This window comes from Dendrobium catenatum, unplaced genomic scaffold (assembly GCF_001605985.2).
Source record: "Dendrobium catenatum unplaced genomic scaffold, ASM160598v2 fragScaff_scaffold_1220, whole genome shotgun sequence".
NCBI lineage: Eukaryota > Viridiplantae > Streptophyta > Magnoliopsida > Asparagales > Orchidaceae > Dendrobium > Dendrobium catenatum.
The window spans coordinates 571069-588543 of NW_021319682.1; the positions used below are offsets into that span (position 1 = coordinate 571069).

General features: G+C 33.0%; 1 protein-coding gene across 5 annotated transcripts in view; it reads left to right on the forward strand.

Annotated features, from left to right (window-relative positions):
* LOC110101127 (glutamate dehydrogenase 1, mitochondrial) overlaps positions 1 to 16920 on the forward strand; it is a 29644-nt gene extending 12724 nt beyond the window's left edge. For all 5 annotated transcript variants that reach the window (XM_028699161.1, XM_020828916.2, XM_028699160.1 and 2 more), the window contains 7 exons: positions 9173 to 9394; positions 9523 to 9597; positions 13104 to 13220; positions 14651 to 14901; positions 15156 to 15231; positions 15411 to 15497; positions 16505 to 16920. In XM_028699161.1, coding sequence (XP_028554994.1) covers positions 9173 to 9394; positions 9523 to 9597; positions 13104 to 13220; positions 14651 to 14901; positions 15156 to 15231; positions 15411 to 15497; positions 16505 to 16690 — 1014 coding nt within the window. In that variant the 3' untranslated portion in view covers positions 16691 to 16920. The remainder of the gene's footprint in view (positions 1 to 9172; positions 9395 to 9522; positions 9598 to 13103; positions 13221 to 14650; positions 14902 to 15155; positions 15232 to 15410; positions 15498 to 16504) is intronic.
* The last annotated feature ends 555 nt before the right edge of the window (positions 16921 to 17475 follow it).

Consider the following 17475-nt stretch of genomic DNA (forward strand, 5'->3'; position numbering starts at 1 on the left):
TTTATCCTTTTTTTTCCCAATTCCTATTTATTTTGCGACCGTAAATTACTGAGACAGTGATGAAGTAGTTGTTAAGTTGCGTTGGTTAATTTTTCTTTTTTAGAGTTCTGGTCTTTGTTAAAATTTCCTACTTTCTATAATGGCTGCAACATATCACAATTGTTATGGCTTAAATATAATGAATTTTCTTTCTTATTCTTAAACTAGAGAACCTGTAGAAAAAGTGTATTTATTCAATGCATAAAAGCGAATATAAATCCCGTGCCTTCTACGTTGTAATGCATGAAGTAATTAAGTAACATCAATGATGTTTTCTTGATTTGAATATTTTTATATGAAAGTACATATGGCACACCAAGAGGGGGATGAATTGATATTTCAAACATCTTTTGCTTAAAAATAAAACTTTATGCAGACACATAAGAGGATAAAACAACTCAAAGTAAAAACTAAAAGCAAATAAGAATTTTTTTTTTAACTTTTAGAAAGCAAATATTTTTTTTCTTTTAAAAAAAATTTTAAAAAGAAAGTTTAACCAAAGATCATTCACTAGAAGTCTCTTTCATAATGATAATCAAAATAAAACTAGAGTGCTGTAGAATAATTGCAAGAAAAGTAAAGTACAGAAAAGTAAGAACGTGCAAACCAGTTTTATAGTGGTTTAGTCTAATCGAAATACGTAGACTACCCAAAGGCCCTCTTCTTTGGATATTGCACCAACTCAGACTCCTTCAGCACATTGCTAGGCAGAGATGCCCTTCTCCCTTACCACAGGCGGAGAATGACATTTACAGACTCTTAAGAATCTCTCTACTCTCGCTTCCTCGACTGGGCGGAGATGTCGTCCCTCCTTTAGCTCTTTTCTCCAACAAAAATGTCATCTCTCCTTTCGCCTCCCGGCTTGCAGAGATGCCGACGCTAACCTCCTTGGCTAGAGTCTTTCACCCAAAGATTCTTCTTCCTAGAGCTCTCCTCTAATAGCTCTACCAAACACAACAGGAGGACCAAGGTGTAGGCTAGCCTGAGCAACTATGTGACTCCTATCACAACCCTTGACTCTTTCAAGGCACTCTTCCTCTCTCAACCTCACCTCCTCTCTCTCCTTTGTGATGTGAACTCTCTCCAAGCTCTCTTATAGAAAAAAAACCTCTGAAGCTCTCAAGAATTACTATCCCTTAAGACATAATGAGTTTATAAAGTGGGCTCTAAAAAAATTCTAATTTTTAATTTTAGTCCTTATGATCGTACAGTACGATGCACAGACCGTACAAAATTCTCGAGTGAATCATATAATTCGATTTATTATTGTACAATACAATCATTAATAATAATTTGATTAGATTCGATTTCTTAATTCTCAAAATTAAATCAGAAAATTTTAACTAATGTTTGTACAGTATGATCATTTCTTAGTTCAAATTTCAAATTTATCTAATTTAAGTAATTAAGATTTAACAGCGGGGTTTCTCAAAATAGCTGATCGTCTTGTACAATGTGGTAGTTGTACAATATGATTAGTTATAGCCTAATTTAAAATTTAATATCATTTAATCAAATATTTGACTTAATTTATGTTTGAACAAATCACATGGTATGCTTTGAATCGTATAGTACGATTTAGATTGTATAGTACGGTTAACAAAAGAATTCAAATATTCAATTTTACTCCCCTTGCGTATGTGCACAGTTCCCTTGCCAACATACCACTAGTACATAAAATGACTCAAACAATAAAAAGTACAATCTCTATAAAACACAGACTGACTTATGTACTAACGCTATATTATCTTGAGCTTGGATTCTTTGCTTTTGCTCAGTATATGTTGTATCTGAAAAGGTTAGTGACACGCAGGAAAAAATATGCAAAATATAAAGTAGGAATAAGAAGATAGCATCAATACCATTTTAATTATTAAAACACAAGGTAGGGCTCTAGAATTGCAACATTATAATCCTTAAGCAAACATATAAACGAATGTTGCATGATATTTTGGATTATTTTTCTATCATTAGGATTTTTATAGGTGTAAGAATAAATTTTGTTGCCAAAGTTTGCAAGTAGTATCATGTATGTTATTCTTGATTAATTATTTTTCTATCATTAGGATTTTAATAGGTGTAAGAATAAATTTTGTTGCCAAATTTTGCAAGTAGTATCATGTATGTTATTCTTGTAATCAATGTTTAAAATTGCGTATATAAGTATTGAGGCATTTTTTGTTCGTGAGGCGAGACGCAAGCCTCAAAGCATTTTGAGGCGTGAGCCTCAAAATAAAAAATTGCGTTAAGTGCAAATAAATCTTAAAAATAAAATTGTATATAATACTTAAATAATATGTTAAAAGATGACATATTATCTTTCTATTGAACTATGAAGTTACACAAAATTTTAAAAAGAAAGTTTAACCAAAGATCATTCACTAGAAGTCTCTTTCATAATGATAATCAAAATAAAACTAGAGTGCTGTAGAATAATTGCAAGAAAAGTAAAGTACAGAAAAGTAAGAACGTGCAAACCAGGTTTATAGTGGTTTAGTCTAATCGAACTACGTAGACTACCCAAAGGCCCTCTTCTTTGGATATTGCACTAACTCAGACTCCTTCAGCACATTGCTAGGCAGAGAAGCCCTTCTCCCTTACCACAGGCGGAAAATGACATTTACAGACTCTTAAGAATCTCTCTACTCTCGCTTCTTCGACTGGGCGGAGATGTCGTCCCTCCTTTAGCTCTTCGGTCCAACAAAGATGTCATCTCTCCTTTCGCCTCCCGGCTTGCAGAGATGCCTACGCTAACCTCCTCGGCTAGGAGTCTTTCACCCAAAGATTCTTCTTCCTAGAGCTCTCCTCTAATAGCTCTACCAAACACAACAGGAGGACTAAGGTGCAGGCTAGCCTGAGCAACTATGTGACTCCTATCACAACCCTTGACTCTTTCAAGGCACTCTTCCTCTCTCAACCTCACCTCCTCTCTCTCCTTTGTGATGTGAACTCTCTCCAAGCTCTCTTATAGAAAAAAAACCTCTGAAGCTCTCAAGAACTACTATCCCTTAAGACATAATGAGTTTATAAAGTGGGCTCTAAAAAAATTCTAATTTTTAATTTTAATCCTTATGATCGTACAGTACGATGCACAAATCATACAGTACGATGCACAGATCGTACAAAACGATGAACAAATCGTACAGTACGATGCACAGAGCGTACAGTGCGATGCACAGATCGTACAGTGCGATGCACAGATCGTACAAAATTCTCGAGTGAATCATATAATTCGATTTATTATTGTACAATACAATCATTAATAATAATTTGATTAGATTCTATTTCTTAGTTCTCTGAATTAAATCAGAAAATTTTAACTAACGTTTGTACAGTATGATCATTTCATAGTTCAAATCTCAAATTTATCTAATTTAAGTAATTAAGATTTAACGGCGGGATTTCTCAAAATAGCTGATCGTCTTGTACGATGTGGTAGTTGTACAATACGATTAGTTATAGCCTAATTTAATTTAATATCATTTAATCAAATATTTGAATTAATTTCTGTTTGAACAAATCACATGTTACGATTTGAATCGTATAGTACGATTTAGATTGTATAGTACGGTTAACAAAAGAATTCAAATATTCAATTTTACTCCCCTTGCGTATGTGCACAGTTCCCTTGCCAACATACCACTAGTACATAAAATGACTCAAACAATAAAAAGTACAATCTCTATAAAACACAGACTGACTTATGTACTAACGCTATATTATCTTGAGTTTGGATTCTTTGCTTTTGTTAAGTATATGTTGTATCTGAAAAGGTTAGTGACACGCAGGAAAAAATATGCAATATATAAAGTAGGAATAAGAAGATAGCATCAATACCATTTTGATTATTAAAACACAAGGTAGGGCTCTAGAATTGCAACATTATAATCCTTAAGCAAACATATAAACGAATGTTGCATGATATTTTGGATTATTTTTCTATCATTAGGATTTTTATAGGTGTAAGAATAAATTTTGTTGCCAAATTTTGCAAGTAGTATCATGTATGTTATTCTTGATTAATTATTTTTCTATCATTAGGATTTTAATAGGTGTAAGAATAAATTTTGTTGCCAAAGTTTGCAAGTAGTATCATGTATGTTATTCTTGTAATCAATGTTTAAAATTGCGTATATAAGTATTGAGGCATTTTTTGTTCGTGAGGCGAGACGCAAGCCTCAAAGCATTTTGAGGCGTGAGCCTCAAAATAAAAAATTGCGTTAAGTGCAAATAAATCTTAAAAATAAAATTGTATATAATACTTAAATAATATGTTAAAAGATGACATATTATCTTTCTATTGAACTATGAAGTTACACAATGACATATTTAACAAAAAATTGCATAAGACGTAAAGTGGCTAGTGATAAATTGCATGAAATATAATTGAAATACAAATATTTCATGAGTAAAAAATTATTAAATATAGAAATTGCATAAAAGCATCATATAATATTAAGTTCAACTTCAAATTCTTTCTTTCTTGGTTTCCTACTCATCCACAATTAATTTCAAAAAAATACTAAAAAGTTGGCAACAACTAGAAAATCATCTATATTGTCATCATTGAAGGGATCTTTATTTGAGTCGTCATTATAACAAATTGATCTTTCCCTTGTCTCATCCTGTGGAGTCCAATGCCTCACAATATATTTCTTCTTCATTTATTTCAGGCATCTTCCTTTCTTAAATGTTTTTCATCAGCATAAAGATGACATTAATACTCCAAAATTTTTAGAGGTGGTGGTGGTATGCGGCTTTGAAGTGATGCTTGACGGCGGATATGACGGTGGTGGTTGTGGTGAAGGTGATGAGCTGGAGGTTGAGGCATTTGAGAGGAAGGTGCTATGACTTGGGGGCGCACAAAGTGTGATTTGTTCGGTGCTTTACTTTAGGATTTATGTAAGTTTATATATATATGGTGGGGCGTAAGCCTCACGCCAGTGAGGTGAGGCGGGCCTCAACCAAGTTGAGGCGCAAGCCTCACAAAAAAAACTCGAGGCGTAAGCCTCGAAGCATTTTTCACTGGAATTACGCAAGACGAGCCTTATATTGCACAATTTTAAACAATGCTTGTAATACTTCTTGACACAAAGTATGGGAATAAATCATTCCTTTGGCCTCTCTTAGCAGCTTCTTAAATATAGAAATTGCATAAAAGCATCATATAACACAAAAAAAACTCGAGGCGTAAGCCTCGAAGCATTTTTCACTGGAATTACGCAAGACGAGCCTTATATTGCACAATTTTAAACAATGCTTGTAATACTTCTTGACACAAAGTATGGGAATAAATCATTCCTTTGGCCTCTCTTAGCAGCTTCGCAGGATACCTCAATAGTCACAAACATGCTCTTAAGGGACTGTGCTTGCCATCTTCCCTAGATTTATACCAAAAAGTTTACTAGGAAGAATAAAAAAACTCCAAAATTATTTTTATGGGATGAGAAAAATTTCTAGGTATTCTTGGACTTCTAAGAAAGTTTACATGAAAATTTGAGGCAGTTCTCAAGTTTATCATAATAACATGGCTTATATTGTAGAAGAGGGAAGAAATCTTGAAAAATTAAAAGAAAATCAATCCAATAATCATCCGCTGATTTGTTAAGATGTTTACTTATAGACATAATCCTAGTGCATATGGCTTACTTATCAACTGAAAATATGTAGTAATGGTCTATCCTCACAAGTAGGATAACAAAATGGTTAGAAAACAAATCAAATTCTAGTAAGAGTATATAAAAACCAATTACCTATCAAATTAAATTCAATTGATCAAATCTGATTTAAAATTAATTTTAGTTGAAAGTATCAATTATCCCTAGTTTGATCTAAAAATTAGATTTGGGCAACTTCAATACTGAACACAATTGCTTAGAATTGGCTTTTAAATCATCATCACCATTACCCTTATCCAACCAATTTGAGATCGGCTTTATGAAATCCCAATTTTCATTTAATTCTGCAGTGTTACATATTGTGTTAAACCTATTATGCACGTACCTTTGTTAACAACTTGTGCATATTAGCTTAGGTCTACGATTCCGTTTACTCTCTAATCATTTAACACTATCTTTCAGCTCTGATCATTTAACACTAATTGAATCTTCCTTTCTAATCGTATATTTCTAGCAATCATTATACAGATTAAATCACTTTAAGTATATTCCTTTCACATTTCCTTCAATAAATGCTATAAATTTATTATTTTATGAATTTTAGCATAATTATCCCAAACTAATCTCTTCTTGGTCTAAAACCAACAATGGTGGAGGCTTTAATTAGTTTTTAAGCTGTGTTGCATAATTTTTAAAGATGTGGTAGTCATGGCTCATCAAGCTAGGTTGTTATACTGTCTCCCAAACACTGAAAAATAATGTCTAACATCCTCTTTGGTAGCATTCATTCATGAATTACTCCTCTATCTACCAGTTATGTTGCTTAGTAGATGACAACATTCACGAATGCATTGAAGTATCTGAAGAAGTCACTTGAATTGAAACATTTTTCAAAGTACATTAAATAGAAGTAAACATTGATGACTCGAGCAGTTTATCTTTTTGGTGATAAAGGCAAGTTGGCGCTGGCCTAGTCACTTTTGTTAGGTGAGGATTTAGCAGTTTGCATATCTCCCATGCGAATACCATAACTAAGATGTTCTCTAGGGCCTTGGGCAGTGAGACAAGCATGTTATATGATTGGATAGATGGATGCTAATATTTTAAATATGAAAGATGAGTTAGATTTTGACGATGAGAATTTGACATAAGTTGATATGGAATGAGCATTAGGAGTTGGAGAAATAAGGACGCATACTAAAAAATATGTTATATCACTTATAAGTGTAAAAGCTTCAAGTTTTAGAGTAAATTGAGTAGCTTATATTAAGGATGAAGAGGATGAGTCTATGGTGATGAAGATGAAGGAAGAGATGATGGAATACACATCTAGTGATGTAGTAAGATAAAAAAATATAATATATAATATTTAAAATTAGATTACCTTATGTTATTGATGCGACAAACAAACGTGCATTACTCTTTCAAGTTATTTAAGCCTGCTTTTAGGTGGCTTGTTAAAAAAAATCTCTATAATTAGATTTTGAAAATTTGGAATGCTATGAACTCTAAATATTTGTTATATTATCCAACATGTTTTTTGCGCTAGCTTATCTTTTTAAACTCCCCAATAGTATTCCTCATAAGTGAAATGGCTATTTTGCTTAGCATCTCACCTAGTGCTTTAGGCTTCAGACAACCATATCACCTTGATCGAATCTAATCCAGGACTTTTGATGGTATTTCTTTATATAGTTTGATTAGAGTTTTTGAGATCTTGACAATCATTATTAATCTTATCTTAATTATTTGGGGCTGGCTTTATGGATAGTCATTCTAAGAATTTTAACTTAAAATTTTGAACTGTTAAATGATTTAACATCAACTCTCAACTTATCTCGGTTCAGGCTTGGACCAACAATGGTGGCTTTATAACCACAATTTTTTTTAATAGTTTTTTAATAAATTAACAACTAAATAAGATTTATAATTAACCATGCATGTCGGAAATTTAACAGAAAATTAAAAAAATGCCAGTAAAGACTAGCTCTTCATGTGTACAACTTGATTAAGATAATCCCAATGGCACATAAGCTAGGGTACTTAGGAACCTATGAATGTAGGAATACAAATTGAAGTATGTTTAATCGTCCATAGATAAATCTAGGAAATCAAAGAGTGATCTAAGATAGCCTGTCAAAGAAAGCAAGTAAGGCTGGTTCCAAGCTTTGAAGAAGTGTGGAGCTAATAACAGTCTCTCAGAGTTTTGTTGTACATCGTTGCCTCACCTAACAATTGGACTGATTGGTAGTTTAAGGGAGAAAAGAAGAAAAGTTCCAAAATCGAAATTTTGACTGATTTTGAATGCCAAAACATTTCTGGAGCCAGTCATAGATATTAGGGTGAATAGCCGTGAATTAAGGTTCATTGTGAAGCTTCCAATTGGTGTTGCGAGTGGCCAAGAAAAATTTCCAGTTAAGTATAAGAGAATCATACTCTTTTCCCTCTCCAAATGATGTCATCTTGTAATAGTTTGTCATCTAGTAATTGTTTAACAACTTGGACTAAAGTTATAAATCCTTTCCACTAAAAATAAAGACCTTGTGATAATAAGGCTAAACCAAATTAAAAGGAACTAAATCCAATTCCAATTCGTAAAAAAAAAAGAAAAAAGTATGCTTTTTTTTTTTTTTTCTAATCAAACTATGACCAATTGAGCTCTGATTATATTTTGAAGTAAATTCTAATAATTTCTAGTCAAATCAAGCCTAAATTAAGCCTAACTAGATTTAGACTACATTTTTAATGTAATGCACTAGCCTAGATGAGATACGGATTGTCTTAGCTTTCAGCCCAGAGAATTAAAATAAGCAATGAAATATATTAGGGGGACTGCTAAATTAAAGTTTGTTATACCTCAAGGCTTATATTTTGCTATTTGTTTGTCCTGGTGAATAGAACCAATTTGCATGTTGCTTCATGCCTTTATTCAGCTGTAATTGTAGTTTTCTTGCCATGTGGTGCTTTTGAAAAATGCATGGTGTGCTTGACATTCTTTTGTATAGTTATGTTTTGCCACTCCAAAATCCACATGATAAGATTTATTATAGCAGTGAGGTTCAAACTCAAGATTTAAGCTACTATTTCTCAGGAGCTTATGAAGTGGATTAGTTGGCACCCATATCGTTGTGCATAGTTATTTTGCTAACATGCCGCCTATACAAAGGGAGATCAAAATGTTTGCAGCTGACATTACAGCTCATTTGTTATGGTATAAATTGTATGATCAAAATGGGTAGTTCCGTGTTCCATTAAGTAACTCTAATAATCTTATTTATCTTATTTTTTATACTTACATGTGATACTGTTCTATCATATCTTTTAAAATCTTTTTTCTTATTGGGTGCTTAGTTCACAGATTATTAGGTTGGTTCATCTGTTGTGATTTTCTTTCAATTAGGCTACTCAGCTTAAAACACATGTTCTTCTTTTAATGCCATTATTAATTTGCATTTTCATAATTAGAGCTCAAATGTTATTTGAATTTAACATTCAAGAATTATATGCCAATGTAGGTTGACCCAGATGAAGTAAATGCCCTAGCACAATTAATGACTTGGAAGACTGCTGTAGCAAATATCCCTTATGGAGGAGCAAAAGGTGGAATAGGATGTGCTCCGGGAGAGTTAAGTGTTTCAGAGCTTGAACGATTAACCCGAGTTTTCACACAAAAGATACATGACTTGATTGGAGTTCATATTGATGTACCAGCACCAGATATGGGAACAAACCCACAGGTTTCTGTAAACAACATTGGATTTTTCTCCTTTTTTGCATATCACTTAAATGTTTTTTTTTTTTTTATCACTTAAATGTTTAATACTTAGCAATGCTTACATTTCTGTTCTTTGCAAACTTGAAACAGACAATGGCATGGATATTGGATGAATACTCTAAATTTCATGGCTATTCTCCTGCAGTTGTAACAGGGAAACCTATCGTAAGTAATTGCACCATCAGAATTGTCAAGTCATCTCTGAGTATACGTTGATTTTGCAATTTTGTTTGTCATTATTATGATTATCTTCGAGGGAAGAGAGGTTTTTTCCACTTTATAAATAGAAATGCCCTATATAATTTTTACGCATTTCATGTTTGTGTTCTGAAGAACATTCCATTGATATATATATATATATATCATTTCATTAATAACTTTTAAAAGTAGGCTAATGGTAGCTTTGTAAATGCAAATAGGATATGGTCATTTTTCAAGTGTCTCGAGTTTTCTGTAAATATATGGATTTGCTTATTTGTTACTCTCCCTTCAAAATTTTCAACTTTTTCATGATACTCAATGCACTAATCAGCAAGTACGTAGAAATTTGTCAACCCAAAAAGAGAGAGAGCAAGCGTATAATTGAAATCCTATACCTGAATTAGACAGGAAAAGCTCATTTGGTGCCAAAGCATGTATTTATTTTTACTCATATTATGTTGTAGGTCATTGCAAGTCTACCAAATTGCATTATTTTTACTTATATGCACTCCATGTATGTGGTTATCATGTTTGTGTTTTAAAATGCCTCCTAGTAGTGAGAGATTTGTGCGAACTGTCAGGAGCTTATATGACTTTTGCAGGATTAATAGTTGTAATTACCTCCTTGAAAATCTTGTTTTTTAAAGGATTTCATTCACCTTTCTAGACACTTCAGCACGCACACAAAGGCCCTACCAAATGCTATTTTTTTAGTCATTTGATAGGAATCTGATCTCTACGAAGCAATAACGAATAGAAAATGCAGCATAAATCAATGAGATAGAAAGCAATTATGGGCTAATTTTATTGATGTAGGCACTACAAAACAAGATACAAGTTGATCTACTATTCGAGAGGTTGATTGGCTCTCAACAAACCCTAGGCGCATTAGAAACAACTTCAAAGAATAACTACAGCAACACACAAATCACATATTGAAAATAAAACAACATAATTAGCCCTAAATAAGCTTTCTAAATTCCCTCCCAATTCTGAATTTAAATCAGCCTTTTTTCCCTAAATAATTTCCTCTCAAATCTGAATTCAAATAAGCCCCCTTTCACTAAATAAACCTTCCTAATTTTCTTTCAAATCTGAATTCAAATCATCTCTCTTTTCCTAAACCTTTCGTAATTCCCTCACAATCAAATCAACCCTCTTTCCCTAAAGAAACATCCCTAATTTTCTTCCAATTAAATCAGTCTTCTTTTCCAAAACAAACCTTCCTAATTTCCTCCGAATCAAATCAGTCTTCTTTCCCTAAGTAAACATTCCTAATCCCTCCTAATTTTGATATTTTATGGTAAGTAATTAATCCCCCTTTGACCCCCCTTTCTCCTTGTCCGTTGTCCACCCAGCTTAGCTGGTCCATCATCTTCTTTTAAATCAATTTGATTTCTGAGCTGCCAAATCTCAGTCAAAATTATTGATTTTTGGATCTGAAATTAAGATCAAGAAGGGGCTGCAATCTATAGGATTTTATTTTTATTTGATCATTATTCATGCACATTCATACCTTTCAGTAATGAAACAACCCAAGAGTGCGACATAAGGCTTATTTAGTTTGATTGTTTGTGTTGATATAGAGGGTTGAGAAGTTGCTCTATGAAAATTGCCGTAAGATTTTTTTTTGGGTAGCTGTAGCTATTTGATTGCACCTGTGGTGCAGATGTTGTAAGAAAAATAAATGACACATTTATTGCTCGGTAAAGATGCCCGTAGAGCCGCTTTATCATTCCAAAATATTTCCCTTAAAAGAGCTGAGGGTACTTGTTGGATGATATTTTCATATTTGACCAACTTGTTTTATAAAATGCTTACAAGAACTTGTTTTAAAATGGCTATTAGAAACCAGTTTCACACTAGAATATTTGGTAGCTAACTTCTCATGCTACACCTACAAAATATCCATTCAAACGCCTATTTGCTGATGCAGAGTCATTTCTGAAAGAGAAAAACCCAACTAAATAAGCTATGGTGTTTGATATTTTCTAAAATTCATGGGTTTACTTGACTTTATATTCAGCCAATGAGTTGTCTTGATTAATCAAAGAATCAGATTTTTGGCATTACTAATGCCATTCATAATTTTATATCCTTGATACTTTATTAGTCATTTAAATTATCTCAATGATATGATTGAATCATTTTGGTAGTAAATTATTATGACCCAATCTAAGAATTTGGATTATAAAGATGGGAACAAATAGTCGAACAGAGTTTTTAAATTACTACTTCAAATATTTTTAAGAAATCATCATCTAATGCAACGAATAAGTCTCTATTAAATAAATAGGGTTATTCGAAGGATCATCGGCTCGACGACGTTGAGGACTGCAGACGATGATAACTACCGTTAGGATTCAATCCGCTGGCTCAGTTAGGGTTATTTGTAGTTTTTTTGGACTAGGAACTCCAGTGACAAGAAGCTCAAGTAGTCAAGCTCCATACCCTATTTCTATTTTACCTGAAACTTTGTGTCTGGGGTTTTAAAATCGAAGGTTATACATATTTCTATTTTATTTTATTTTGAAGTGCTGTTCTTTTCTATCAATTAGTTTAAGGTTAGGCTTTTATGGAAAACATGAACTTCTCCCCGTTTGTGATCCTTGTTAGGAGCCTTATTGAGTGATTTTAATTTATCCATATTTAGTTATTTTTCATTTTTCCTGCTTGGTGTCTAAGGAGTTTGCATTTTTTCGGGATGAAATAATAATCATATTTCTCTAATGTATTGATTTGTGCAACTCAAGATATTTATTCAATATATATTAGTTATCATGCTTATTATTATTATTATTATTATTATTTTGGAGTAATGTTGGTCGTGCTCCTCCCATATTTTTTTGCTTAAGTCATGGATGTTCTTACTAGACATTTGCAATATGATGTACTTTTCATGTATGCTTTACAAAGAGAGTTGATGAAAAACTTTAGTTATGGAGGTCAACTTTAGAGTCCAAAGATTTTCGCTTGAGTAGATTCAAAACTGAATATATGGAATGTAATTTTAATAGGAGTAGATCTATTGGTGTGATTATGATATTGAGTGATGAAATCATTAAAAAGGGTGCACGTTTTAGATAACTCGGGGCTGTTGTTCAAAGCCATGGTGAAATAGATGACGATATTATTAGTAGAATTCAAGTTGAATGGTTGAGGTGGAGGAATGCATCAAACTTGTTTTGTGGTAGAAAAGTGCCCCTCAAACTTAAGGGAAAATTTTATAAGATGATGGCGGACCTACAATGCTTTATGACACAAAATGTTGGACACTGAAAGAGAAGCATAACATTAAGAAAGTGTTATAGAGATAAGGATGCTCAGGTGGATGAGTGAGTTTACATATAGAGGCATCTCGATTTGTGTGTAATAATATCAAGTCCTTCCAAATTTCCTTGTGCATTATCCCCAAGCTACTTTGTTCTTGTGTAAATGTGCTCATTCTCCTTCGATTTTTTCTCTTAAAGGACCTTGGTGGATCTCTGGGTAGAGATGCAGCTACTGGAAGGGGAGTCCTATTTGCTACTCAAGCTTTACTTGAAGAGTATGGAAAGAGCATCTCAGATCAGCAATTTGTTATACAGGTTTGTTTTATTCTTGCATTGGAATACCTTTTACTGATGGCTCCACCAAACACACGTGATTTGCATATTCTTGAGAGAGTAAAATAGCTACAATTATGAGGGAAAAAACCGTAGGGAACGGATTGCTTGTTAGATGTCTATAAGTTTCATGTTTAATTATAAACTGGTTTCTCTATTTTATAGTTTCTTTCACAAACTTTGAAAAATGAAATTACAATGGAAAATTATAGTTTTATTTGAAGTTGGGATTCAGTTATAGCTTCCAAATGTATAGGAGAGTTGGTTTATTTGATCCATACACTCATTATGAATTCGATGGAAAGAAACTCTTATTATAACATATTAGATTATGATGGATCGTTTCATTGGTTTTCTGGAATTGTTTTCTGTTGTGGTTAGTATTCTCTGCTAATACTTTGACTTTTTTTATCTGCCTGTTGAAGATCAATATTCGTAGGTTCCGTTTGGTTTGAAGGTGTTGAAAGGAGAAAATGAAAAAGAAAAAAAAAATGTTAAAGGGATTAAATTTAAATTAGTTCTCCCCCGCTTCTTTGGTTTAAGAGGAATTCAATAAAAATATATATTGTTTTTTCTGGTGGTTGATGAGAGCTAAAGTTTATGTTTCCTATGAGGAGATATGGAGATCATAAAGCTGATCCAATAAAATCTTCTCTTTTTCACTAGGTTTAGATGTGGGATTGTTGTTGAAAAAATACAGTTCATATTTTCTTGGCAAATTCATTATTTGTTAATTACATTGGAACAATACACCCAATATGAAGTTGTGAAGTACATTTACATCCCTCCAATTCCCTCAAACTAAACTTTATACATCCTTTTAGTAAATAAGCCGATGAAAAGGAAAGGTCAATGTTAGACCGGTCCAATCCAATCCATGCGGGACCGGCCCAGCGGAACAGAGGCGGAAGAATCCGCCTTTTCCTGTACGCGTGTCTAACCGCCAATCCTCATAGAGCCATTTAGGAAGGTTTTTGAATGGTATTTAGGAGGGAAATTAAATGTAGGGACTGCTTAGAGATTTCCTTTTGATTTGTATGCATTAAATAGTTTGTTTCCTAGGGTTAGGGCTTCTTGAATTTGGCTGAAATTTGAGATATCTTAGATTTAGATTTTCTTTTGGGCTCTAGTAGCGTCTAGAGATTTGGGAGAGATTGATATTCTTCTCAAATTGAGGATCACTTATATCTTGTTTGTTTTTCTTCCGTTAGTTGATTTCTTGCAATAAAATCTATTGTTTTCCCTGATTTTTATTGGAGTTTGGAAGAGTTTTCTCGCTGTTTTTCGAAGATGATAGGAAATACTTGAGATCTACAAGTGTTTCATATCAGTCAATTTCTCATGTATAAGATAAATCCAGTTGTTGATTCTTTTCTTTTCAAATTGTTTTCAATACTTCCATGACAATTTAGGGGTTTGGAAATGTTGGTTCCTGGGCAGCCAAGCTTATCAATGAATTTGGAGGGAAGGTTATTGCAGTTAGTGATGCGAGTGGAGCAGTTAAAAATCTTAAGGGCCTGGATATTGACAAATTAATTAGACATGCCTTAGAGAATCGTGGGATTAAAGGTTTCAGTGGTGGAGAAGCTTTTGATCCAAAGTCACTGTTAACTGAAGACTGTGATGTGCTTATTCCAGCTGCACTTGGTGGTGTGATAAACAGGTTCGTTTTTCATTTCTTTCATTATTTCCCAACGATAAAGTTCTCATGGCATGTGGACTGCAGTAAAATGCCTTTTTTGGGACCTAAAAAGGGAACCTGAACATTATTTTTATATTTTTATTTAAATTATCTATAATCGTCTCAATTGCAAATTTCTCAATATTCATTTGAATTTGGACTTGGAAGAGTTTTGTATATAATCTTCCCTGTAAAATGGTTTTCTTTATTTGACTTGAAATTCTTATCATTTTAAGGGAAAATGCAAATGACATTAGAGCTAAATTCATTATTGAGGCAGCCAATCATCCCACAGATCCAGAGGCTGATGAGGTTGGTTTTTTAAGTCTCTCATGCAGCATTCAATCAGACTTTTTGTCCATTTTGAAAAATTCCTCAGTTCTAACTCCCATAGGAGTCTGGGGTTAAAAGGCTATCCGTATTCTATAACATTTTCTTATTGAGTATTATTGAGATTTATGTTACTAAATTTTTTGCTTGTTTGTATCCAGATTCTATCAAAGAAAGGTGTAATTATTCTACCCGATATCTTTGCAAATTCAGGTGGAGTCACTGTGAGTTATTTTGAATGGGTTCAGGTAGTTTCCTCTTCCCTTCTGTATTAAGTTCATTCACTTACCCTTTCCCACATGAATTTTCGTCTGTGAAGGGCTATTTTTAAGACTCGACCCATTTCCTATCTAAAAATATCTTCGTGGCTTGTATCTAATTTCATTTTAGGGGTGGTTAACATTTTAGGAATGAACATTTTATGTTGAATGAAAATTATTTTAGAAGGAGGGTCTTATAGTTCCAATGGAGAAAATTGATTCATGTAGCCGACCTCACGTAGTGGTATAAAGGCTTGATGTTGTAGTAGTAGTAGTTGTTGTAAGGTCTTATAGTTCCACTAAAATTGCGGGAAATGCCCAAAAATCAGCTGAATATAATATTATGATAAGGCCATATAACCTAGTTTTAGTTTAGGGAATTTTGGTTCTACAATGTCATTATGGATTTGACAATAAGGTGGCTGGTTTTATAGTACCAACAAAAAATTATAAGTTATGTAGAATTATTTTTTATCACCCACAGGGAAGGCGTCTGCTAAGGGAGAAATTATTATGTGTGAATGCCGAACACTGTTTACTGTCCGGAGATCAACTAAAATGCACCATGTCAGCAGTACTGAGTCGTGTACCAAGCCGCAGTACCGAGCAGTATCGAGTCGGGTATCGAGCAGGGGGTAATGTGGCACATTTTGGTTGATCTCTGGACTGCATTTTTAATGTCCGCATAGAATAATTTCTCCTACTAAAGGGCGTGCAATCATAAACCATGAGATGTCAAAATGCACATCTCTTTGATCTTGTATCTTGCATGATAGAAGACAGCGAACTAACACTTATCTCTATGAAAATTATGTCTGTGCTACAATATTATGCTCTATAGTTAATCTTGTGCCCACCTTGTAACTATATATCTGATATTGTGTTAACTTTACATTTATGCTGATATTGGCCTCACCTAGTGAAAATATAAGATGGATTTTCATCCTTCAAACAAAAAACACTATATTATTACACCGACAACACGCCTTTTGTAGAACATACAAGGATTTATGTGGGATGAAGAGAAGGTGAACTTGGAGCTCAAAACATATATGACTAATGGTTTCAAGTATGTTAAGGAGATGTGTAAGACCCATAGCTGTGATCTTCGCATGGGAGCTTTCACTCTTGGACTCAACCGAGTTGCCCGAGCAACGGTCCTCAGAGGTTGGGAGGCCTAATTTTAAGGTTCTTGACCTTCCCCCATGGTAGGGATATATTTATATATATATATTCATACAAATTATGATGTTTTTTCCCCTCTATATGTATCTTGCAAAGCAAATATTTGGTTACCACCATTGTAGTGTGTTGCATAACTTATAAATGATAATCATCTTCAAGTGTTGTAAGATTTTACATGTGCCTGATTTGAGGTATTGCTTCATGATAAATTGAGTTGCATGATAAATTTTGATACAAAACATTTTAGAATTTTAAATTTTTTATCCAAATTTTTAGATGGGATGTACATAATTATGAACATATGGTCTAATTAGTTGTTAAAAAGTTATAAATTAGATAATAAGGTTTTATTTGGGATAAGTTTTTTATTGGTTTATAAAAAAAAAATTCTAGTACATAAATTATTGAAACAAAAAATTTTTATACTAGAAAATTATTTTAGAAAGCAGTAAGAAATCGTCCCAAATAAAGCCTAAATTATCCCCTTGGATGAAAAACAAAGAAATAGAAAATTTTCTCAGACAATAAATTACTAATCATGCAGTTAATAATTAAAATTACATAATATGGATGTGACAAATAACCTATGAAAACAGTAATTAAAGCATCGTGTTAGAACAACGAGATAGTTTCAGCTAGAAGTTTGTATTCACCAATTGTATTGAGGTAATCACGTCCAACAAGTATTCCAGCATAGAGTGTAAATAAAATGATTCAACGGAAATGTTAGTGGACTTTAATTTTATAATCACAGATATATGGGAAAATTCATGTCTTTATA